The 25,459-nt window shown below is 38.1% G+C and overlaps 1 protein-coding gene across 1 annotated transcript; it reads right to left on the bottom strand.

Moving 5' to 3' along the window:
• Positions 1-793: 793 nt before the first annotated feature.
• TNIP3 (TNFAIP3 interacting protein 3) lies at positions 794-25,450 on the bottom strand. Its single transcript, XM_089527061.1, has 9 exons — positions 25,354-25,450; positions 20,106-20,180; positions 17,532-17,597; positions 15,642-15,773; positions 14,772-14,879; positions 9,825-9,947; positions 5,559-5,684; positions 2,979-3,032; positions 794-1,217 (listed from the first exon to the last, which is right to left on the bottom strand). The coding sequence occupies exons 1-9, from the start codon at positions 25,399-25,401 to the stop codon at positions 1,035-1,037; spliced, it is 915 nt and encodes a 304-aa protein (XP_089383187.1). The 5' UTR covers positions 25,402-25,450; the 3' UTR covers positions 794-1,034.
• Positions 25,451-25,459: the final 9 nt, after the last annotated feature.

The following is a 25,459-nucleotide window of genomic DNA, read 5'->3' as shown; positions in this document are numbered from 1 at the left end:
CTCCAAATTGCTCACACAGACATCAACCCTAGGCTCCTGTAATTCACCTTACATTCACAACCTTGGAATCACTCCTTGGGTTTAATAATTTGGGGGCTCCAGGTGACTCTAACACCAGGCAAGTAAATATATTTTATGTTTGCTTTTGGTATGTGACCAATTTCTCATTTCAAGCTCCTAACTGAATCACTTTCAGGCCAAGGCAAGCCATGGCAAAGATCTGTTGAATCACAGAAGGTTCAAACAATAAACAGATAAGCTGGACCTATACTTATTTCATGGTAATAACTTATTTTAATAATTTATTCTAATATAATAACTTCACCATCAACTACCTTTAAAAACATGTTAAAGCACTTAAAAAAACTATGCAAGTGCATTCTGTCGGATAAGATTAGAGATTAAATATACATTAAAGCTGCCATCATATCTACTTGTGATGCTATGAATAAATCCCTTTGAATGTAACAAGACTTACTTGTACATAGAGATACATATGATTATCCTGGATGTTTTGTTTTGTTTTGTCAAAGACAAAGGGACATTTTAATAATTGTACAAGAGAAGAAACAAGTTGCAAGATGAAATGAATATTTCCATCATTATTTTTTTAAAATATTTTTTAAAGATCACAGGAGAAAAGTAGTAAAAAGGCAAGAGTGGGAATAGATGATATCTGCACTGAAATGTGGAACTAGAAAATAAAACCAGAAACATTGTTTCACAATATTTATTTAATAAATTTATATCCTTAATTTTTCCCAATGAACTGAAGACAGTGCACATAGTTCACTTTCTTTCCCACTTTCTCCTGAGAACATCCATGTGAGGAGGATCAAGCTAGTACAGAGTTACTTGCTTAAGTGAGTTTCCTTGTTCAGTGGAAGCAGCTCCCAAGTAGAAAATGCTATACCTCAACAGTTTCTATGTTATTACTTTATTTTGATTTACAGTATGTATGCAGAATCTTCATGGTTACAAACTGTTGGATTTTGGAGTGTTCCTGCTTTGTGGAATGAAAGCTAACAGGAGACTTAACTTACTGGAGGCTCTTGTTGCTTTGGGCTAATGCCACGTGAGACCAATGTTATTTGAGGTTCAAGATAAGAGTGATGTAATCCACAGTTCCTACAACTCAGACAAGGATGACATATAATGTTGGAAGCCAAGTGATGTGGAAAGCCATGCTTTTCTGCAAGTGCTTGGAGATCTTGGGCCTACAAACATTGGAATAAAAACCAAATTAAAAATACAAATCAACTCTTCACAGTATAGCAGAGTGATATCATCGTAATATCTTAGAGCATCATGTGCTCCTGGTTTGATTCTGCAGTGTGCATACTCTATTCTGCTTTGGTCAGGCCTCACCTGGAATATTGTGCCCAGTTCTGGGCACCACACTTCAAAAAGTATGTTGACAAGCTGGAATGTGTCCAGAGGAGGCCAACAAAAAGATGAAAGTTCTGGAAACTATGCCCTATGAAGAGGGAGCTGGGTAATTTTGCTACCCAGCTCCTGGAATAATGAGATCAGACACAAGAGATGGGATAAAACCGAGCCATTTATTGACCTATTTATTAAATTCTTAACGGAACTGCAACTAATACCTAACAAAAACCAAGTGTGGTAAAAGCTACATCCAGTGTCTTACCCCAGACCACCTCTGCAACTTATCAAGAAAGATCACACTTGAGCCATCAACGATAACCCAAAAGCTGGGTTGTTTGTTGGCCGCCTGCATAAGGAAGTCTAATGAAAAAGCCCCCTTCCCAATCTGCAAAGATTAAAGTCAGAGTTTTTCTTTCAAGCCAGACCTAAGGGCAATTTCTTTCTGCCAGCCCCCATGTCGCAAGGCCTAAAGAGGTGGTTCCAGAAATGTCCTTTCCACCCAAACAGTGTCCAAAGTGCTCTTCATATGATATTCTCTGCATACAAGTTGAACAAGTAGGGTAATAAGAGTATAGCCTTGCCTGACCCCTTGCCAGTTGGGAACCATTCTTGTCCCAAGAACAAATATTCTTGTTGTGATTTTGAGTACACTTATCCCTCCATATCTGCAGATTTGACTTTTGCAGATTTGATTATTTGTGGATTTTATTAGTATGTTCTCTCTAGGAATCTCTAGGTCCTTCAGTGGAACTCTGTGGTCAACGTTAACCAAAAGTTGCACTGAAGGACCTAGAGATTCCTAGAGAGAACACTCCACTAGGCAATTGTAGCTCAGCCAGCACAATTTTATGGTCAATGTCTGGCAGATGTTGACCACAGAGTTGCACTGGAGAACATAGAGATTCCTAGAGAGGTATTATCTCAGGTAAAAACATAGTATTTTGGTTATTGCAGTTTTTCTACATTCACAAGGGTCATGTGTCCCTAACCCTAGTGAATGTGGAGGGATGGGTGTACTTTAGTTTTGGCTTTTTATGGTTTGAAAACTTGTTCTTGATTTTTATTGTTTCATTTCTGCTGTGGATGACATATACCTTCATTACCTTGAAGAGCTGTGATTTCACCAGGGTGTGCAGTCCTTCCATTGAGGCAGATTATAATTTTTATACTGACTTTGTTTTACAAATTGTTCTGGTTAATTAATCACCTGATAGCAAAGTCTTTGATTATATAGATCATGAATAACTATTGATTGTTGCTAAAGAAATGAGCATGCCACAACATTTTATTGCCCTGATGCATATCCTGTGCTTGGAACAAGAGTCTACTTTTAGGACAGAATATGGAGAAACTGAATGGTTTCCAGTTGGCAGGGGCACTGAGCAAGGCTGCATTTTATCACCTATCTGCTTAACTTGTATGCTGAACAGATGAAGCAGTACAAAAGAATTGTAGGTACATAAATAACATGTTATTCATTTTGAAAGCAAAATGGATATACAATAGTAGTACTGTGAGTCCTCTATCTTGAAGCACCCTTAGGTTTTGTCTGTTACAAGAAGTAAATATAAACCAAGAAAAACACAAACCTGTTGCTTTACTTGCTTCTGTAGTAGTTCTTTTTGATCTTGGAAATCTTTAATCTATGAAACAAGATTATATATGAGGCATATTTATATACTGAAAGTCTTGCAACTGTGAAAAGCCAAGTTGTTTATCTAGAGAGAGCAATAATAAATATTGCATCCCTTGTGGCAGTTCTCAAGTGGTAACACTGAATAAACTTTATGCATCGTAGAATAGTGTGTGTCCATAGTATGCAGAGAGATATGCCACTACTGTAGTAACATAAAAGGAAGATAGCACAAACCACATAGAAAAGGTACTTGTATGTATTTTTAAAAATGTTTGAAAAGCACTGTGAATAACTTCATAAATTACTGAAAAAAGGAACACTCATGCCCTCTTGTGGCAGTATGGTTGCATCATTTAATAACCAGTCCAAGACGTGAGAGGAAAATTGTTTGGGTCATGCTGATTCTTCCTTGCTAAATTTAAAGCAGAGTTTGGTTGTTTTGGGTTTTGTTTTTTTAAAATAAATTCATTCCTTTATTTGTTGCAAGAATGCCAAAAAGATAACACATTGCTCTGTTGTGTTACTTGCAATGATGTTTATTGCTTTTACATTACTTTGTAAATAAAAAATACACTAAAAAGTTGAAAAAATGCCTATATTTAAAAAAGAATCCTCAAAATGCTCCCCACAACACTCCCACAAAGCAACAAGAAAAAGTAACAACTAAATGTTTCTTCTTAGATGGATAAAATAACTGTGTTACTAGCCAGTACATGATTTTGCAAAAGGAATGTTATAATCCCTTGCTATTCCCAAAAGATCATTCTAAATGCTATTTTAAATGACAAGGCATTGGGCATATATTCCCACACATTGGTTAACTACCAGGGATCACTGTGTCAAGACACTAGGACTTTTTGATTAGTAGGGACAATGGTATCATCGTAAACCCATCCATCACCAAAGTTCCTTGTTTCTTCTGAAACTGGCTGCAATTTTACCAGCAACAAATATATTGTTATGAGTTGTGCCCAATGAAATGCAATATCTAGCTGTAAACTGTTCCTGTTCAGTACCAAGTATTTGGGGGAGATGTTTGTCTTGGAATTCCAATTAATACCTATTGGTGTTATCAAATATCTGCTCTTGGTGAAGCTGAAAACTACTAGAAATTTTTGGCTGATATACAGCTACCTGAATTTTTCAATTCCCTTTGATGGCATGGCTAGTAGACTCCCATTATGAGTGCCTGCACTTCCAAATATACCATGGCACCATTGATTAGATGAATAGCAAAGGAGGTAAATTAGATTAGGTTGACTATTTGATGGGAAACTTTCTGTGTTGCACTGGGCAGTTCAGTGATAGCATGAGCTGCCATAGTTTTCAGGTTAGAGCTGAACAAACATTTGTCAAGTTTGCTTTACGTACAAGGAATCCAGGTTAAGCCACAACTGGAATCCATGGCCTACATCATTCTATGGCTCTGTAGACAGTTTCCTTGAGCGATCTAGAACAATTGAAGAAGTGTACTCTAGAACTACATTTGCTATCCCCTTCCTTCCCTCAAGACATCTTGGCTGAAATAAGCCCATAGGACAACACCAAGAACTGAGAGGAGTTTAGCATTGTGTTTTCCCCCTGTTACTCTTCCTTCAGGTAAATTAGACCATAAAAGAGTTGAAGGAAGGAAGCACAGGTAACTTTTTTTCAGATACATATATTACTTAGATACAATTAATGGTAAGAAGTCATCTCAACAACAGTAACTAATTAATGTTCTCATTTTACACATTGACATTAATGGCTGCATTTAATAACCATGCCTGACAAATTCTGATACAGCCAGACAAAGGCTTGTATTACAAGAACACAAAGACAGGTAGATCATAGCTATCTTGCAGCAAGGAAGCATTGATATAGTTATTGTCACAAGTCCTCTTTAAGAATACCTTGCCTGACAAAGAGCTACAACTTAACTGATGAAATCATGGTTTACCCTGGATTTGAATTCAGACTCCCAAGTACAGTTCATTGGCTGGCTCTCACTTGTCATTTCCTAACATTGTAATCATATGTAGTTGCCTGGGAATATGTCCTACAGTGAGACTTATTTCTGAAAAGAAACAAGGAAACTAGTAGTGTAAATCATTAACTAATTAACAATGTAATTCTGTTTATTCAGCAGTAAGTTCCAATGTTTGCAGTCAGTGGCAGCTGATATCTTCAGTGACATGAGGCTGATGAATTTGCTCCAGGTTCTACTCTGAAATTTATAGGAGCTAGTCAAAATATTGCACCATATCCACAAAACAGATTGAAATAGTGGGGAAACCAGGGAGAGATGGAGGGAAAATCAGAAACAAAAGCTGTTCTTCTGCTTTTTAAAAAATGTTTGAAGAGCATTAGCCAAAAGTTATCCCATTTGCTTCATGGGGCAGGGAGAAATCAAATTATTCCTCACTCCACCAGCAACATTACTTCAGAATGATTTCATTCTCATATAAAACCCAGTGTCAATTAATGGAAGTCTGGGTTGCACAGAAAGTGAGAAAGTAAGCATAAGAGTAATTGCACATGTTTTGACACATACCTTGGAATTTAGTTTGTTCAACTGAGATTGCGATCTTGCATTAATTTTCTGTAGTGCTTCTTTCTCTGCATTAAGTCTCTCTCTATCAGATCTTTCCTTTTTAAAGTCTTCTTCATATATTTGAACCTACAATTAAAATTATTTGGTATTACATTGCAAATGTTCCAAATTTTAATTAAGCCATAAAATAGACATAGCTGTCTGTTTGAATGGTGTATATTTGTATGAAAAAAGCTTTATCAAGAAATCTCTTCATGAGCATGAATCTGAATCTTGCTGTTGAATTCTATTGCAATGTTTCTTCTCCAGTATAACTTAAATATAACTACAGAAGGGCATTTGTAAAAATTGCACAGAAATGGGTGTAAAAGTTAATAGTCACAGAATTGAAGACATTTTTGGTTCTATAGTTTCCAGTCAAAATGTTTTAATACAGGTATAAGCTTTTAAAAGTACAATTCAATGCATGTTTTGTCAGAAGTATAACCCATCGAGTTCAGCCCAATACAAGTAGTGTAGCTTATTTCTAAGTTACTGTGTGCTGGATTGCACATAAATAAACATTTAAGTCACCATAAATCAGAAGCACCCTGAAGGCACACAACAAGAAACATTTGTCCAAGAGGAGAAGTGGCCAAGGACCCCAGTGTGAACTGTAAGTATTAAATCACATTAGTCCATGGGGCTTTTTTGTTTTCCTGTAACCCCCCCCCCAAGGGGGGGGGATTCTCTGGGAGGGATTGGAATGTTTCTTCTGATGCCAGAAGGTGCCACTGAATAATCCAGGACAAAAGAAATGTCATAAAGTTGTTTTAAAAAGAAGAAAGGGACTATAAATACATCCTGAGAAAGTATGAATCACTGGAAAAGACAATGATGCAAGGAAAGGTGGAGGGCAGTAGAAAGGGTGAACACTTGCCAGATGGATAGACTAAAGAGCCTACAGGACATGATCAGGAGATTAGAGGATAGCAGGGCTTGGAAACATTTCATTCACAGGGCCGCCATGAGTCTAGGTTGACTCAAGGGCAGTTAACAACAAACAAAATAATCAACTAGCCCCACTATTACTTCCTTCTATTCTAGTATTTCATCCTTACACCCTCTTGTGATTATTGCAAGTTTAAGGTAAGTCATGAAGATGGCTCTGACAGTTAGAAAAGACATTTCATTTGTGTCCTTCTAAGATTGAATTTCAATATTCTGCTCTCCAGTATATAGCACCATATCTCTATGGATGCACAAAATAGGAAATACATTTTTAAAGCACCTAAATTTAAGTGCCCTCAGAAGACTTTGGCAAATGGGAAAGAATGCTAAATTCTGTTTTATTGTGTTTACAATCAATTACTGTACAATCACTTTCAAGGCTTTATCCTTCTGCATGTGGCATGCATTACATGAGAGAAAAAATCTGGCTCAGCCCTTCAAACGTGACAGAAACAAGTATTTTAGTCCATGGGCCTTCCTATCATAAACATTTGCATTTCAGCAGTTGACTATTAACAGTATCCAGAATTACAAACTGTAAACTGAAAGTTAACTGGAAAATAATTTTAAATGTGCTGGTTCATGTAGGAAAGGAAGCCCAAGAAGAAAACTATATATTTCCCCCAAATTTAGGAGTACAACACAGATCAAATTGGCCTTTTGTTCTGCAGATATTACAGGCTTTTTGAGCCTTTGGAGATGCTTGATAGACTTTTAATCAGTCCAGTTCTACCATTAGGAGGAGGGAGGCTTAATGGCAGCTGCTTCAGAGTCACCCCTTCCCTGTCCTCTACACTGAGACTCTAGATCAATGATTCCCAAACTTTGGTCCTCCAAGTGTTTTGGGTTTCAGCTCCCAGAAACCCCAGCCAGCTTGGCCAATAGTCAGCAGTTCTGGAAGCTGAAGTCCAAAACATCTGGAGGACTAAAGTTTTGAAATCACTGCTCTAGGTGGTCTCCTCTGTTGGAAGACAGAGTGGAGCATGCCACATGGTATGTCATGATCTCCATAAACTAGTTCACTGCTTCAGGTGTTGTGGATAGACACTATCCCATCTCTAGTATTAAAGTAAGATTCCACTCCCACCCTAATTGGATTTTCTATATGAATGGGGAGAAGGCCCCAAGCATCAAAATGTCTTGGTCTGCCCCTGCTTTGAATGTATCCCTGTCAAAATACTGAAATGGAGAAAAACCTGGCTTATAGAAGAGCATGTTTCACTGGGAACAGTCTTGTGAAAAATGACATATGACTTCTTGGTAATTAACTCCTATCATTGGCATTTGTTAGGGGAAGAGGAGTATTGCAAAGATACACAATTTAGCACTTAAGTTAGAATCATCGATGCCATGGTATTCTGTATCACTATGAATGGGAAAACTGGACAGTGAAAACAGCAGATAAGAAGAAAATCAACACATTTGAGATGTGGTGCTGGAGAACAGCCAAAAACAAACAAATGAGTCTTTGAAAAGATCAAGCCTTGTGTCCAGATGACAATATTGTGTCCAGTTCTGGGCGCCACAATTCAAAAAGGACATTGAGAAACTGGAGCGTGTCCAAAGGAGGGCGACTAAAATGGTAACGGGTCTGGAAACCATGTCCTATGAGGAACGACTTAGGGAGCTGGGGATGTTTAGCCTAGAGAAAAGAAGGTTAAGAGGTGATATGATCACCCTGTTTAAATATTTAAAGGGATGTCATATTGAAGAGGGAGCAAGCTTGTTTTCTGCTGCTCCAGAGAACAGGACCCAGAACAATGGATGCAAGATCCAGGAAAAGAGATTTCACCTCAACATTAGGAGGAACTTCCTGACAGTAAGGGCTGTTTGATAATGGAACACATTCTCTCAGAGTGTGGTGGAGTCTCCTTCTTTGGAGGTCTTTAAGCAGAGGCTGGATGGCCGTCTGTCGAGGATGCTTTGATTGAGATTTTCTGCATGGCAGGGGGTTGGACTGGATGGCCCTTGTGGTCTCTTCCAACTCTACGATTCTATGAGTCTATGATTCTAATCCTGAAATACCCCTAGAAGCCATGATGATCAAATTGAAGTTGTTGTCCTTTGACCACATCATGAGAAGGGATGACTCATAAGGAAAGACAATAATGCTGGGAAAGGTTGAGGGTAGCAGAAAAAGAGGAAGACGACATGCTTGATGGCTACACTCAAGGAGATCACAGACATGAGTATGCAAGACTTAAGCAGTGCAGTGGAGGACAGGAAATCTTGGAGATGTCTCATTAACATGGTCACCACGAGTTCAGGTCAACTGGAAAGATATGAGAGGGAGGAAGAGACATCAGGCCCATATTAAATTGGGGAGGGGAGTTAACCAAGGGTGTGGATAGAGGAAGGAAGAGGAGCCTTCAGTCTGTGCAGATGCAGGAGATCACACCCCAACCTAGATTTTGAACATAATATATTTATTGCCTAATTTGAATTCCCTATCCTAAGGTTTAATTAACTACATGGGTTTCCTCCCCCATGTAGAGTAGTAGCTAGTCCTGAACTATTGGACCCTGTGTCACCTCCTCCTTATTGACATGTGCATATTTTAGAACTATATGTTTATTGCAGTATTTGCATTAAAGTTGTAGCCAATTTTATAACCTGTAAAATGGTGTCCAGCCTTCTGTCTCAGCACAATTGTTCATTCTCACAGACTTCTAGTATAAGCTATACTTGAAAAGGCAACTTTGCATGACTGCTAAAATTGCTAAACTTCATTTATAATGCATCTGCAATCATGTTGACCTACATATAAATTTATGGACCTGTAATGACATGTTCCTGTTAGGAAAAAGTGGGGTGCAATAACAACAGCAAGTACATTTCTATACCACTTAGTGATGTACTAAGCAGTTTACAAAGTGTAAGCTAATTGCCCCCAACAAGCTGGATACTCATTTTAGCAACCTACAGAAGGATGCCAGACTGATAGGCCTGGGATGGATATGTGTCTTGGGCCTGTTACAGACTGCCAAAATAAAGCTTCTTTGGGTCTCTTTGGAGGTATGCTGTTTAAATGATGCATGCATCCTAAAAATCCAGAAGCTGCACCAAAGCTGCACTCCAGTGCTTAGGAATGGAGTGTGGCTTTGGCGCAACCTCCGGACTCTTAGGACCCATGCATCATTTAAATAGCATACCTCCAAAGAGACCCGAAGCATCTTTATTTTGGCAGTCTGTAACAGGCCTTGAGCTCACCTATTCTTTGAAGGATTAAATGCACACCTATGTTATTGTACTGGTTCAAATTTAATCCAGCTTTACCTGTTGCATGAGAACTTCCATTTGCAACCTCATCTCCTCTTCACTGCAGCTTGTATCCACTGTATCCACATGGGATGGTACATGTGAAGATGTAGTTTGATTTTCCAAGGCACCCAAAAGAGCCTGTAACCAAGAAAAACACAATCCTATGTGTGGAGTTCACTACATCAAATCATTTTAAAGCAGTACAGTCTTAGTTAATTTCTTACAATTATCAGTAAAGGTTTGAATATTTTGCCTTTATAAGAAAGTTCTACAAACTGTGACAGCCCCTGCTTAATGTCTGTTTTTGTTGTTGTGTGTCTTCATGTCTTTTCTTTTTTAGGCAAACCTATCAAAGGGTTTTCTTGGCAAGATTTGTTCAGAGGCGGTTTTGCCAGTGCCTCCCTCTGAAGCTGAGAGAGTGTTCTTTGCCCAAGTACTTGCCCAGTGGGTTTCCATGTCCTAGCCAGGATTCAAACCCTAGTCTCCCAGTGTCCAACACGCAATCCATTACCCCATCCTGGTCCTCTGAAATTGTTTTAACAAGTTTTAAATCATCTGATCTTAATGGATAAACTATTGAATATATTTTTATTCTTTTAAACTCTTATTATTGTTTATTGTTTTAAATTGATTTTATTGAGATCTTCAGATATAAGTATTTTAATTAATAAATGAAAAAGTGTAATGCCTATGCTGCGCCACCAAATCTGGTACTGATAACCTTGATGTTCCAGTTACACCTAATTTATGCAAACATAAATACTTAGAGTTGAAATCTATACTAAAAAGTGTTTGTCTGTCTTACATAAATACTTGGAGTTGAAATCTATTCTAAAAAGTGTTTGTCTTACCTGTCACAAACTTAATTGTAACTCCTGTACTACTACTGACCAAACTACTATTTCTAGATGTAAGAAAGGCCAATCCAGGGCTGCATATGTAATCCAGATTATTATTATTATTATTATTATTATTATTATTATTATTAAGCTTTATTTATATAGTGCTGTAAATTAACACAGTGCTGTACATACAATCTTTTTAATAAGATGGTTCCCTGCCCTCAGGCTTACAATCTAAAAAGACACAACACAAAAGGAGAAGGGAAAGTTTGACACCGCTTTCACTACCATTGCGCCATGCTATGGAATTCTGGAAATTGTAGGTTTGTGAGACATTCAGCTTTCTCTGTCAGAGAGCTCTGGGCCTCTGACAGATTCCAATTCCCAGAATTCCACAGCATTGAGCCATGGTAGTTAAAGTGGTGTCAAACTGGATTATTTCTGCAGTGTGGATGCAGTCCAAGATAGTTTACAATCTATGGCAGAGCAGAAAAGTATCCAATAATGTCTGATTTCTGTCATATTATCATTTTACATAAAACAGAAATACTGAAAAGTGCTTCTTCTTCTGCTTGCCAGTAAATAATAGAGAAACAACAAAATATTCATGACACCCCAGACCTGCTTCCTGAGAGGCAACAATTTGTCTAATACTGGATCTGGATTTGGGTGTAAATCTATTCTAATGAATTGCAAATGAAATTAAGAATAAAACACTTAAGCCCTAACAAAATGAAAGTGTAGTCAAATTTAAATGTGCTTCTAAATCAATTCCAACTCATGACCTGACTTCAATATGTTTTGCTAACCAAAGACATTTGCTGTGAATATGTATGAGAACTGGTTTGGCTTCTCTTCTTGCCATGTGGCTTACACCTGGGAAAATGATAATACATTTGCGTGCTATGCACAATGCTGTCTTCTCCAAAGATGACCATATGTCATTTTCCCCCCCAATGATGGAATTCTCCTGCTCCTTCCTTCCCATATGTTATCCTTCTTGCTATTTTAAATAGGTGTCTACATCTGTCTTAAGCACAAGCCTATTTATGTGTGCTTGGAAGGATGGCTTAAATCCAGTTTGCAAGACCCAACCTTAATAGACCTATTGAAGCCATTGCTGAATGGTGTGTCAACACTTAGCCAAATCCCACTGATTCCGTGGGTCTAAGTCTGTTTGTAATTAATAATAGGATTCAGACCATTGTATAGGTCCTGCTATATTGAACAGACTTTATTATCAGTTAGAGTTTTGAATAAGGATATAAAAACTGCTCAGTCTTGATTTTGGTCTAATCTGCACTGCAGAAATAATGCTGTTTGATACTGCTTTAACTGCCATGGCTCAATGCTATGGGATTCTGGGATCTGTAGTTTTGTGAGATATTTTGCCTTCTCTATCAGAGCGCTCAGGTACAAGAAACTACAAATCCCAGACTTCCATTGTATTGAGCCATGACAGTTAAATGACATTATTTCTGCTGTGCAGATTAGATCTTTGCTGTTTCTGCAAATTCCACCTGAATTGTCATTCTTCCCTTGCTTTGTATCAGGCTGCCCTTTTTATTAGCATTAGGTTTCCCTTAGAGAACTCACCAAAGTAGTAAAGTGTCTATAGTATATTTTGCTTTCACGTTCCCCCCAAAAATTGTCAGCAATTTTGCCATCCTCAGATTTTCATAACGTATGAGTCATGCTACAAAACGTTTGATTGGAAATATTAATTTTTCTGTGTCTCTCATTTTTATTCTGCCACTTAAAGTTTAATTTTGTTTTCTCATATGTAGTTAATTAAAGACCAAATAATGTTAATATTTTCTGTATGTCTCTTTTTTTTCTATTCTACCACTTAAAATTTAATTTTGTTTTCCCATTCATAGTTAATTAAGAGAAGAGCAAGCATGTTATTTTACTACCAGTGACTTGGTACTTTGCTTGCTCGAAGTTTTTTGTCTTGCCTCTTACCTTCTAGCCCAATAGTGCAATTTCTCAAAGAAATGCATTTCCTCAGGAAGTGCTTGTGGTTTACCAGGAGACATTATTTAAATACATATACTCTCTCTCACACACACATTGGTTTATGCAGCCTCTCTTAATGGAAATATATTTCTGTCTCTCCTATGCTCATTTTTAGCTAGGGGCCATTTGTGACCAGAATCTGGCTGAGGATTTCAGTGCACAAGGGGGTTCTGCATTGCACTCTTCTCTGCTCCAAGGTTGTGTATTAATAATCCTTTTTGTATGTTTTAAATATACTGCCAATGATATTTCCAGCAGAAGAAACGGTTTGGATATATATTTTGCTCCCCTCTTTCCAAACAAATGACTGGAGGTGATCTGACTATCTGAGGCGGCATCTACACTACAGAAATAATGTACTTTGATACTTGCCATGGCTCCATCCTATAAAATCCTGGGATTCTAGTTTGTTGTGGCACAAGAGTTCTCTGAGAGAGAAGGCTAAATAGCTCAGAAAACTACAAATCTCAGAATACCATAGCATTGAGCCATGGCAGTTAAAGTGGTGTCAAATGGCATTATTTCTGCAATGCTTTTTAAAAATATGAGAGAGCATGTGCTGTGCACACTGTTATGTTTTAAATGCCATTTTAATTAGTGTTTTAATAGGATTTAATCACTTCAAAGCTTTTAAAATTATTATCAAAATTATCGTCGTTGCTTTTAAACTTTATTTTAATCTATGCTGTGATCCCATAGATGGGTTCCATGTTGGGAGAAATATATAAACAAATAAATAATACAGTTATTTTAAGTGGAGATGTCTGTCTGTAAATATGTAGTGGAAATAGACTGAGACACTGAAGGCAGTTGCTTGCATCTATTTGTTGTACGATCATTAAACGCTTACAAATATTCATATCTTCCTAAAATGTTTACATTCTTGAGCACACCACATGAATTCACAATGACTACTTAAAGTGTGAAGCAGGTGAGTAAACCAAAAATAGCATTTCATCAAAATTAAAAATGGGACTCCATTATAATAATGCTCTTCTGGCAGATCAAGGGCTGCATCCACACTGAAGAAATAATACCATTTGACACTGCTTTAACTGCCATGACTTCACCATATGGAATTCTGGAATTTGTAGTTTGTTGTGGCAACAGCGTTCTCTCACAAAGACTAACTAGCTCACAAAACTGCAAATCCCAGAATTCCATAGCAGTGAGCCATGGCAGTTAAAGCAATGTCAAACTACACCATTTCTGTAGATGTGGATGCAGCCTAGGCTGAAGCTCAGGTCAGAATATAAATCCAGGATGTCAATATGCACTTATTTTGTACTCATATACAATAAATTTCCAGTTTTCTCTCCACTGGCTAAAATTGCAATTTTTTTAATGATTGTTCATATTTCAGGTCTGGGGGGGGTTGTTATTTGCAGGGGGGGGAAGTGTTGTGTTTCATTTTTTAAAATTTTAAAAAGCCCCAAATACTTTCCCAAACTAAATGTACTTTATGTAAACTCCAAATGGTTCCCCAGCATCATATTTTAGACCAATGCTACTCAAAGTGGTGTTCTATGGACCAGTGCCAGCCCATGAGCTTATGGTTGACAGTCCATGGCAAGTTTCCAGGGGGGGGGAATAAACAGTTGTAGTCAATGGCCACAAGTAAATGGCCCTGGCACATTGGCGGGGGTTACCCTGACAGTCCCCTACATCATCCAGTTTATGAAGCACTGTTTTAAGATCACCCCACTAAGTTAAAAGCTGATATGAAACAGAATGGATAGTGCACAAGCTCAGTAGGTACATCTGTGGGTCTCTATAGTCCAAAACTAGATGGAGTCTGTCTGGGCCCACCACAGACTAAAGTAGACACTTGGTGTGGGAGATGGAAGTCCATTTGCCACTGAAGGTTTTGTTTACTTTAAATGACAGTTTAAGTTCACGTTTGGTGGCAAACTTTCTCAGACCATAGATGCTTTCTCTTCAAAATTAAAATGGCTAAAGAAAACATTCTTTTAGTAAATACATGTTTTGACACAGTGGATAGTTCAGACACACATTAAGCAACTGCCCACTAAGATTATGTGCAGATGTTTCTGGATTTCTAAACAAAGTTGTAAAAATGCTGAAAAAGTATAATCTGCACCTTGTTGAGTCGACTTATTTCACGTTCATAATGCATCTTCTTTGTGTTTGCTAAGGCAGTTTCTTCTCTCAGAAGCCTATTCTCTTCCTTTAGGCTTTTTCTCTCTCTCTGGAATGTAAAAAACCACATAGATATCTTGATAAAGTACAGATGGTTGCCTTTTTTCCCCCAGCCTGACAGATGTGTTCCTTTTTATTATCATTATTATGATTCCAAGTAAGTATACCAAACTCCTCCAAAAGAAAACAGCACCAAAACTGATGGATGGCTCTGCCCAGATACTCTAAAGTCTGATGAAATTCTATTGACTATCTTGTGGACTCTCTAGTGACACATATAAACCATGAAACTGCATGAGGTAGCTGAGGAAATATAGCGCTTACCCCACCACATCTATAAATACCACCCTGAAGGCCTTGTTGTTGGATGACGTGTCTCTCTAACAGCCAGCAGAGGTCACAGCTAGTCAGTTTGAGTGGTCCCATAATCCCCAGCCAAAGCAATGACATCTTGTGGGAAATCACAGACCATCATTTTATTGCATTTCATTTGAAAATTGCACCATAGTTCAATTTCAAGGCAGACTGCACTGAGAAAAATAGTAGGGTTGAAGATTCAGGATTCTAGACACTGTTCTGTTCTGAAGATCTTCCTGGGAAACCAGATTGTTGGTTTTTTGTAGGTCTACATCAGAGCTTGCTATTTATAGTGCTCTGTTATTTTTCAGTTGAATACTGAATTCCACCGAATACTATCCACTTCCACGGGATAGACTTTCAATATATAAACCAGACAAATGAATATTACAATACAGACCTACAATTGCAAAGACACACCACACAGACACAAGAAAATACACAGGTCTCCTACCATTTCCTGTGCTAGCCTCTTTGAAGTCAGGGCTTCCAGCCTTTTGCATTCTTCCTGCAGTTGGTGCCTCTCTTGTTCAAGTTCCTTGATAGTCTTCAGCGTTGCTTCCAGTTTCCCTTTTACATCTGTGACCTGAAATGTCACATATATCAAACCAGAGCAAGTTTTCAAAAATAAATCCCCAGGATGCAGGAGATCGGTAAAACAATGGTCCACATAGGAATAATAATAATAATAATAAGCTAAGTGACTGGAGCTGGCAGATTTCATAACCAGGATGCTCAGACGTATGTGTTGAGCTGTCCAGTGGATCATGAGCAGAGATTGTATAATGTACTGTGTGAGGAGAAAAACCCTCACCTCAAGTCACAAAACTCCCCAGACTGACACAGTCCAGGGAGGGCTATTGTAGCAAAGTCAATCTTTTTCTTTCAGTGGTGCCACTTTTATTTTCCCAATATTGTCTCAATGTAATGTGATACCCTGCTTCTCATCCTCACCTTAAGTCCCACCTTTTTAGCACACCCTGTACATCCCTGAGCTGTATTTTGGGGTCCCCATATTTTCATATCTCATATCTGCAGCTGGCATGTTTGTGAGAGTTCAGTTACCTTCCAGGAACACTAGATCAGGTTCTCAAGAGAAAAGGAGTGTGTCCCAAGGCATGTGTACATCCAGGTAATGGGACAATCAAATCTAGATGGGTGTATCAGTTATTCTTTCCTTCTTTCAGGTCATCTGTTGCATTCCCATCCAAACTTCCCTGTCAATCCCTCCTGGGGATAACCTGAGCCAATCGCTGTTTTGGTCATAATAAAGTTAACACCATCAACCAGTCTGGAATCGCATTGTCAGTTCCTGGAAAAGGACATCCAGTCTTTGTTAACTGACAAGATAGCCCATCCCTTGGGGACAGATTTTAGGAATAAGCCTAACCCCTGCACACACAGCTGGCATACACCCTTGCACTCTGTGTATATTCTGTGTCACCCTTGAACTGAGTCTCGAACAGCTGATCTGCCAACCTTGCGATCATCAGAGTGAGTGTCTTAACTATTTTGCCACCACATCCCTACAGGATACTGGGTACTATAGTTCGAAAAATAATATTTTCAAATTGTTTTCCTCTGTCCATATACCTGTCCTTGAATTGTCAGCCTCATTGCATTGAGTGCCAACTCAAATTGAGCAATTTATGTGTACATGGGCCCTGATAAAACACTACAGAGCATTCTAGATTGTAAGCCTGAGGGCAGGGAACCGTCCAATTAAAAAGATTGTATGTACAGTGCTGTGTAAATTTACAGCTCTTTATAAATAAAGGTTAATAATAATAATAATAAATTCTAGTGCCATGCTTAATCTATCTAGTGCAGTGGTTAAGCTATCTGAAGCTAGAAACTGGCAAGGGTTTTTTTTTTCCCTCAATGCACTAAGGACCAGCACCATATTTGTCCCAAGACTACAACTTTTTCTTTCTTTATTGAAAATTCACCACAGATTGGCAGCCAACAGCTCTTAGACTTTTGTGGTCTCTTCCAACTCTATGAATATGTGATTCTATGAAATACATTTGGACGACAGTTCACAGAATCCTCAGGACAGCATATCCAAGTTCCAGTATTTTCTGTGTCTTATAGCAAAGCAATATAAACATAGGTTTTTTGTGGGTTTTGGGGGTTACGTGGCCATGTTCTAGAAGAGTTTATTCCTGATGTTTCACCAGCATCTGTGGCTGGCGAAACATCAGGAATAAACTCTTCTAGCACATGGCCATGTAGCCCAAAAAACCCACCAAAAATATGGATGCCGGCCATGAAAGCTTTCGACTTCACAATATAAACATAGGTAGAAAACATTTGTTCTACTAAAATGGTTTCAGTTATTTACCTTTTTCTCATACCGCTGCTTCATGTGCCTGAACTGTTGATCCCATTGGTTGTTTACTGCCAAAAGCTAAAATGGATAGTCAGAAATCTTAGCTACACCATTCTCACATTAATCTTAAAATCTTATTTTACCCTATCCTATCTTCTTAACACCCAGGGCAGAAATAATTTAAATTAAGATTAATCTAGAACTATAAATATTTTTCTTTTAGGAGATTGTCGCACAGTTTTGAAAAACCGAATTACCACTGCCAAATTCAATTTGAATTCTGGATACATCCAGATTTTATTGCACATGTTTTGCCACCGACGATGGTATCATGTGGCCAGAATCGAAGTTCATCCAGCCTCTTTTCAAACTGGCCAGCTGAACTCAGATTCCTGCCAGAGGTTACCAGGGATGCACCCACCCAGCGGTGTTGGCCGTTTTTTTAAACCGTGTGATCAAGTCCTTAGTCATAGCCACTGTAATGATGAAATGCTGAATAAGATGTTTTGGCATTTGAAGAAGATATTGAAGGGGGGTGGTTTGTTTGTTTTTTGTTTAACAGACTCTTGGACTGAACAAGTTTCAAGGCAGTGTGAGCAGTTACCTAGATGGTCTATACTTGCCAGCATCTGGAACAGACACAGAAAAAAGGTTGTAATTGAAGTGTGCAGGCACTTGGCCATTTAGAGCTTTGTGAGTTTTGTCTGCTTTCAACCTCTTCCTTATATTGTCTATACTGTTCTGTGTTGATGCATAAAAAGCATAAAGCATTTTATCTCATTTGCAGGACATCAGTCTTAGCTAGGAATGAATTAGGAAGTGGCAGATGAGGTGACTCATCCGTAATACTGGTGCAAATGTAAAAGTTAAAGTCAAAATCCCCCACAGGGAATTCTAAGATGTACAGAGTCCCCTTGCAGTCCTGAAAGCCCATTTAGTTCCCACATGTGTTATATGTGGTTTTTTCCTCCATTCTTGTGGTTTCGCATAGGCATTCAAAAATAATGTCTCCTAATCATGGACTGTGGACACTTCATCAGCTATATGAATTATTATCCATAAACTCAACGATAGAGAGGGTATATTTGGTTACAGGTAGAAATGTAGGCATTGGGAAATTAAATGCAGAGAATAGTGTGAAAATTACACTATTAACATGATTATTAATAATGTTGCTGAATCTACAAATTGCTGGTGAGAACACGAACACTCTGGCTCTAGGTAAACAAATTAACACATGTAGGCTGGCATCTTATTGGTGGCACACACAGGCATAAGCCAGCCTCATGCCTATGTCTTTTTTTGGTCAATGTGGAGACTGGTATTTAAATAATTTTTAAAAAACACAACCAGACTGAAGTATTGGACAGAGCTATCTAACTAAGACATAGGTTACCCTGCAGATAACTGATAGTACATCCAGTGACTGCCTCCATTCCCACATATTCTTCTGTTTTTGCCTTTTTTTAATAGTGTGAGGAATGCCCACCTCCAGTGGAAATAATAGGCATAGCAACAGGGGGCTCAAGCAAGTGACTAAATCTGCCAACGCATGAAATCAAAAATTGAAGTGTCAGGGCAGAACCAAAAACAAAGTTTTAAAAAAACACACAAAGGAGCAAAAACAAATCCAAAGGCCAGGCAAACCAATTGGCAATGCATGTTGCTGATTATTTGCATAAATGTAGCATTAGATTATCCTCTGAATAATAGTAAGGTGCTTGTTTGTTTCTTATGAATCTTGCTTTTAAAAATTAATCTTAACTTAGGTTATTTAAAATCAGAGCTTGGGGGAAAAAAACTTTCCTCTATTCAGTAGTAACACAGCAAAACAGATGTATTTGCATAACATTCTTGAAATATTCAGATATTTATTTATCTTAGTAGTACAACTGCCAGACAGAAAAAAGCTAAATGTGGCATTCTCTGGGTTGATCAGTCTCTACTGCTTTTAATAATTTGGAACAGTCATGTGTACTGTCATTATACGTTCATAAAGATGAAAATTATCTCGGCCAACTTGTCCAAGATATTTTGCTTCCCAAAGTGGTTTCCTCTTACTGTCAACTAGGTAACTTCGTAAAATGCGTACAGTATCACAGAAAATGCTAGGAGTGATACAGTGCTAACAGATAGATGCAATCCACCATTATTCCTTAGAAATGTCTATGATCATTGTGAAAATTATTCTAGAGTGTATGTGCTGGATGGCAAGTTGCTTTCCTTGGCATTTGTAAAGGTGTTGTTATCTCAGTCAACAGCCTGGTTTGTTTGTAGTCAGGATGGCTGGTAGTAGCATCCAAAGACCAGCATGTGCTGAACAGCAATTCCAATGTGAAATTATCCTTCCACACTGGCAAACAATTTGCTATATAGGGGAAACTGGATTTAGGAATATACCAACCAATCCATTTATAGCAGCAATGGGCAACATGGGGTTGGATTGCAATGCTCTTCATTGACACACTGAATCAATGGACAAGTGCTAACTTACCAAATTCCCATTAATTCAATGGGTCTACATTAGTTGGGACTAACAGATTCAGGAAAGTCAGAGAGTTGGAAAAATGGGTTACTTAAAATTACCTCCTGCTTCTGCTTTTCCAGTGAAACAATTTGTTGTTCCAGCACATCTCTTGGTATCTTCTTTGACAACATATGCTACAAAATAAACATTAATTCTGTCAAACAAAAATCCATTCTGAAACATATACTATCAAAAAAGACAGTTGCTAACCTGCTTGCTGCAAGTGAACAAATGCAAAACTTGTATGAAACTAAAACTTACAGTATTTAAGTCTAGGTACGCATTCATTGTAATTAGTAGTCCCTGAAAAGCATGACTAAACATAGAAAAATAGGTACAGTACTCAACAGCAGTTACACAAAAGAAAAAGAAAACCCTATAAAACGTCTCCAATGTTAGCAACATTTTATACTTTGTATTTTCAAAACCTGGGGCTTTTTAAAGAAAAGAAGTCACAGCATAAACAGAGCTGTGTTTTTTTTTCTTTTCAGAAAGGAACTTTCCCAGACTCTGCATAGAAGTAGGGAGGCAAAGGTTCCCTTATGAGTAGAGTTTTCCAAAGTTCCTTTTTTGGTTTGTAAGTCCCAGAATCTGTATCTGTATTTTTAGGTATATTTATGTGTATTTTTTATTTCTTTTATGAGTTTTTAAATTGTATATTGTGTTTGTATGCTGTTGTTGTTGTTGTTGTTGTTGTTGTTCTTATGCTGATCTGTGACCATAATATCTATCTATCCCAGAGTCCAAGCACTTTTCTATGCTTAAGACAATACAGCAGCAGCATTTGTCTATGGGACCATCCCATGGCCTTGCTGTGAATCCTAAAGAAAATGGATGTTCCTCATTCCAATAGCAATAAGATCAGAAGTTAGTCTGACCCTTATACGAGCTGTTCAACAAGCTGAAGCTATTTTGGGGGAATGGTCACACATCTTCAGTAATTTCTTTGGTATATGGATGGAAGCCTGGAAGATTCACTGCCCCACTGGCAATGGAACCCCCACAGGCTGACTTATGGCCATATGGGGTGGGGGCAAATTGTACAGATCCTTACTACCAGCCAAACCCACAGAGTGATGGGAGCTTGATAAACAGCTGTCTAGCCAAAGCCAGAATAAGGTGACTGGGGGCCCCTTGGTGTTCATGTGTGGTTTATATGAGGAGTGGTGGCACTGATAAATAATAAAATGTGAAACACAATATTTAGCATCACAACAATCTCTAATCAACCCTGCAAATTCTATGAAACCAACAGTTTGTTCTCCTGCATCATCAATATTTTATATGTTACTTGAATAATTAATACAAGCATTGAGAGATTTAGAAAGTGACTGGAGAAGAAAAGCAAGCTGGAATTTATACCTTCAGCATTGGGATCCCAGCCAGGGACAGAGTTGGAGCAATTGCACCAACTGAACCACTAATAATCTGGCCCTGTTTATAACTGAACTGCCTACTTGTCCTGGTTTTTTTTAACTATGCCAGATCCACCAGGGGACACATTGCTCTCCTCTGTGACTACTGTAAATTTAAAGAGTTCCACAGAGTGAGGCATTTGTGCTCCCTTTCCCCTCTTTTTGCCCTTAAAATTAATTTCCTTGTGTTGGCTGACAAATGTCCAATTAAAATTTGATAAACAGATAACTTCATTCTCCCAATATTCTATGATAAGGATTGGCCTTCCAGATCTTGCTGGATTGCAAGTTCCATCAGCCCTAACCAACACAGCCAATGCTGAGGAATGCTGGGAACTGCAGTCCAACAACCTCCAGATGGATGTGCTTTGCCCACTTCTGTTATATGTCATCTCTTCACAATTCAAAATCTGACTTTCATTCAAAAAAGTACTTAATTGGCTTTGGCTTGCCTGCATCTGAATACAAAACAGGCCAAAATCCAATTGCTAGCACAAACTAGACCAAACCTATTGCATTAACTGCTACATGGTAACTCAACATCCCATTGATTCAGTGGGTCTATTCTAGTTGGATTATTATTTTGATTCAGACCAAAGTTTGAAATAAACTATCTATGTTGTCAAATTTAATGGACCTTTAAAAGCAATGTTGTAAGTGCCATTATTTTGAGTTGCATTTGTCTATCTTCCCATCTACCAACAGAAAAAAGTTACACAATACAAAATAACATTTCCAGAGTATTCAGTAACAATCTCAAGACTTAAGTAATGATCCAGCTAGTTAAACATCTCATGGCAATAAAATAAAATGAAAAGTAACATCAGAAAAGGACACCTTTTAAAGTGTTTAGAATGTTATACAGTGGGCCCTTGATATCGCTGGGGTTTGGTTCTAGGACCCCCTGTGGATACCAACATGGATGTTCAAGGCCCATTAAATATAATGGGATAGTAAAATTGTGTCCCTTGTGTAATATGGCTTTGTAAATCTTGTATAATCAAGGTTTCCTGTTTGGAATTTCTTTATTTTTGAATATTTTCAAGCTGTGGAAGTTTGAATCCATATCCACTGATATGGAGGGCCAACTGTAATGCTATTCATTCTTAGCAAGCCATTTCAACCCATTAAGTGGTCATTATTAAGCTCTCATTAGTGATTGCCAATGCCTTGTTCTGGACAATGCTGCTTTCCAGGAATTCATTCAGTGGATAGTAACTATTCTAAAGCTTTCATTAATTTCAATTAAGGGTTTACACATTGGCAACAATCCTGTTGCCCTGAGGTTGCAACCACAAGATAACTTACTACTTGGCAATTCCCAGCCAGTGGGAATTACATGAATAAAAAGTGAGTCAAATCCAGGAAGTGTGGCTTAACTGTACTTAAATTGTATATGAATCAGCTGCAAACCACAACTCTAAATAGCAATTGAGCAATATTTGCTAGGCTGTATCCCTATAAGACCTTATCTTGAAGTAACTATGGCCAGTTACAAACCGGCACTTGGGACGTCCATAGGACATCCCATTTTAAAAAAGGGGCGTCTCTTCTAGATGCCCCTGGGTCTAATACGGACTCTGTCCGTACAATATGGCGCCGGCCGTTCCATACGGCCGGCGCCATCTTTACGTATCGGATGCTGTGCGTCCGAACGTGTCGCGGCGCCTGTGACGTCGCAAATGCACCCCTGGTGCCTCGCAACGTCACAGAGGCGCCGCAGAAAGAAGCTCCATTTTGGTGCTTCTTTTTTGCTCCGTAAGGGAGCCGCGCGGTGTGGCTGCGACAGCTCCCTTATGGAGCAAACGGCGGCGGCAGCAGACCGCCTCAAAGTGGCGGTCTATAACCCGCCCCCGATTGCACACAGTGGGACTGACTTCTGAACAGGATCTGTCTTATTGCTATCTCCAGCTAGAATCAAGAGAATTTATATAAGTGCTGACTTACCAAAGTCACCAGTGATTTAATGGATCTATTGTAGTTTCAGGACTACATTCAGGACTAGATATCTATAGGATTGGACCATTAGCAAGATGAACTCCGGTTGCTATTTTCAATGTCATTTTGTATATCAGAAGCTATCCAGTGGGCCAGTGTGACCAAAATTGTAAAGAGACTTTAACAATCTCAGTTAGACCAAACTGCAGACAGAGAACCAGCATTACCAGTTCCCTTGATCATGGCATAGTCCCACATTGTCACACCCCATGACACACTATTATTTTCCCTTGCTGCTTTCCTCTAGCATAGAATTAATTGGGAACAAAGTAGCTATCTTGACTTTATTTCTGTCAGTGCCTTACACATGCATAAGTCCCCCTACTGAAGCAGCTGGACATCTTTTGTCCAATGTCTGCATTCAATTCAAGTCCACAAGAGTGAAGTCGCATATATATTATCACTGTGCATGTGGATGCATATGCTCCACTGGTGTAAATTTGTTCACTCTACTCAAATTGGTGATTGTGTTCCTTTAGCTGTACATTTGGTTGTTTGGTTATTCAACATTGCCATTCAAGACAAAGATCACACAGCAGAATCAATGGGTAATCACATGCAGAGATTTACAATAAACTGCAATGTAAGAGCTCTTATACTGACTGTGTTCCAATGCTAAATGATAATATGGCATTTCAAGAAGAAGCTGTAATGAGCTGTGGGTTTGCATATTTCTTCTTCCATTACCTAACAGGACTTTCTGTGGCTTATTCTCATATTTCTAAATGATGATTTAATGCTACATTGAAAGAAAGGAACTGGGTTGGCGTACTCATATCCTTTTTAAAAATCAATTAAAATTAAACAGTTATGTAATGTAATATATTCCATTGGATCTTCTTTCCTAATTTCAATATATAGCACAGTGGTCCCTTGATATCCGCTGGGGTTTGGTTCCAGGACCTCCCATGGATACAAAAATCCATGGGTGCTCGAGCCCCATGATGTATAATGGGGTAGTAAAATGGTGTTCCTTATATACAATGGAAAAATCAAGGTTTGCTTATGGGATTTTGTTTTTGGGAATATTTTCAAGCCATGGATGGTAGAATCCATGGATGCAGAATCTATGGGCATGGAGGGCTCACTGTGTGACCTATATTAAATGTTCAGGGCATGAAATGCTAACCACAGACACACATACAACACATATATTCCCACAAAAATGAAGGATGTGCTCTAGATATATGAACTTACAGAATGTCAATTTAAAATATTGTACATATATAGGAAATAGAAACATTGGTCTATCAAATACAAAATTAAAATTGGGGTAGAGGGGATACATGTAGTTATGTTAATCTGTTAGAAAAAAAAGAAAAAAGTAACAACATCATGATACATTTAACCACTTCATGCAATGCCCACCTACTTTTTTTGTTTTTGCTTTTTATTGTTTTTGTTAACAGGCTTACCCTTTTTTAAAAAATGGTGTGATGAAAGAGTAATATTACTTACTTAAAACAAAATGATAGACAAACTACAGGATTCTTGAATTTAAGACAATATGATTTGACTTCACTGAACATGAAGCAGAAACTATAACTGAAATCACATATTTGAAATACATTGAATTATTTTTCCTGTTGAGAAACAACAAATGTTATTCATGATTAAACTAAACCTATTAACATGCTTTTAGGGTAGCATATGTCATTTAAAATAATAGAAATAGGCCTTCTGTGATTTCCCTTCTATAGTATGCAATTGGTTTTTTTTAATGTTACAATAAAATATTTGAAACTATTTTCTTCAGTACAGTAACATATGCTGACACATTCGCATTTATAATACTTGTCATTCTACCTTGAAATAAAAGGAGTGAATTGCCACCAGCATCACTGTCCAAGATGAACTGAACTGAAATGGTTGTCCAAGGAATGCACTCACTTACCTCCAAGAGATTGTCTGAGGTTTTCTTGCTCTCCGTGTCTGCTTCCATCTCTTCAGAACATACAAGGGTGTTGTGTTTACCAAAAGCCTTTAAAGTAGACAAAAGG

The sequence above is a fragment of the Sceloporus occidentalis genome, unplaced genomic scaffold, assembly GCF_023333645.1.
Source record: "Sceloporus occidentalis isolate IW3139 unplaced genomic scaffold, rSceOcc1.0.p SCAF_5, whole genome shotgun sequence".
Lineage (NCBI taxonomy): Eukaryota > Metazoa > Chordata > Lepidosauria > Squamata > Phrynosomatidae > Sceloporus > Sceloporus occidentalis.
Note: the sequence above shows the minus strand (reverse complement) of the source record. Positions and strands in the feature narration are given on the sequence as shown.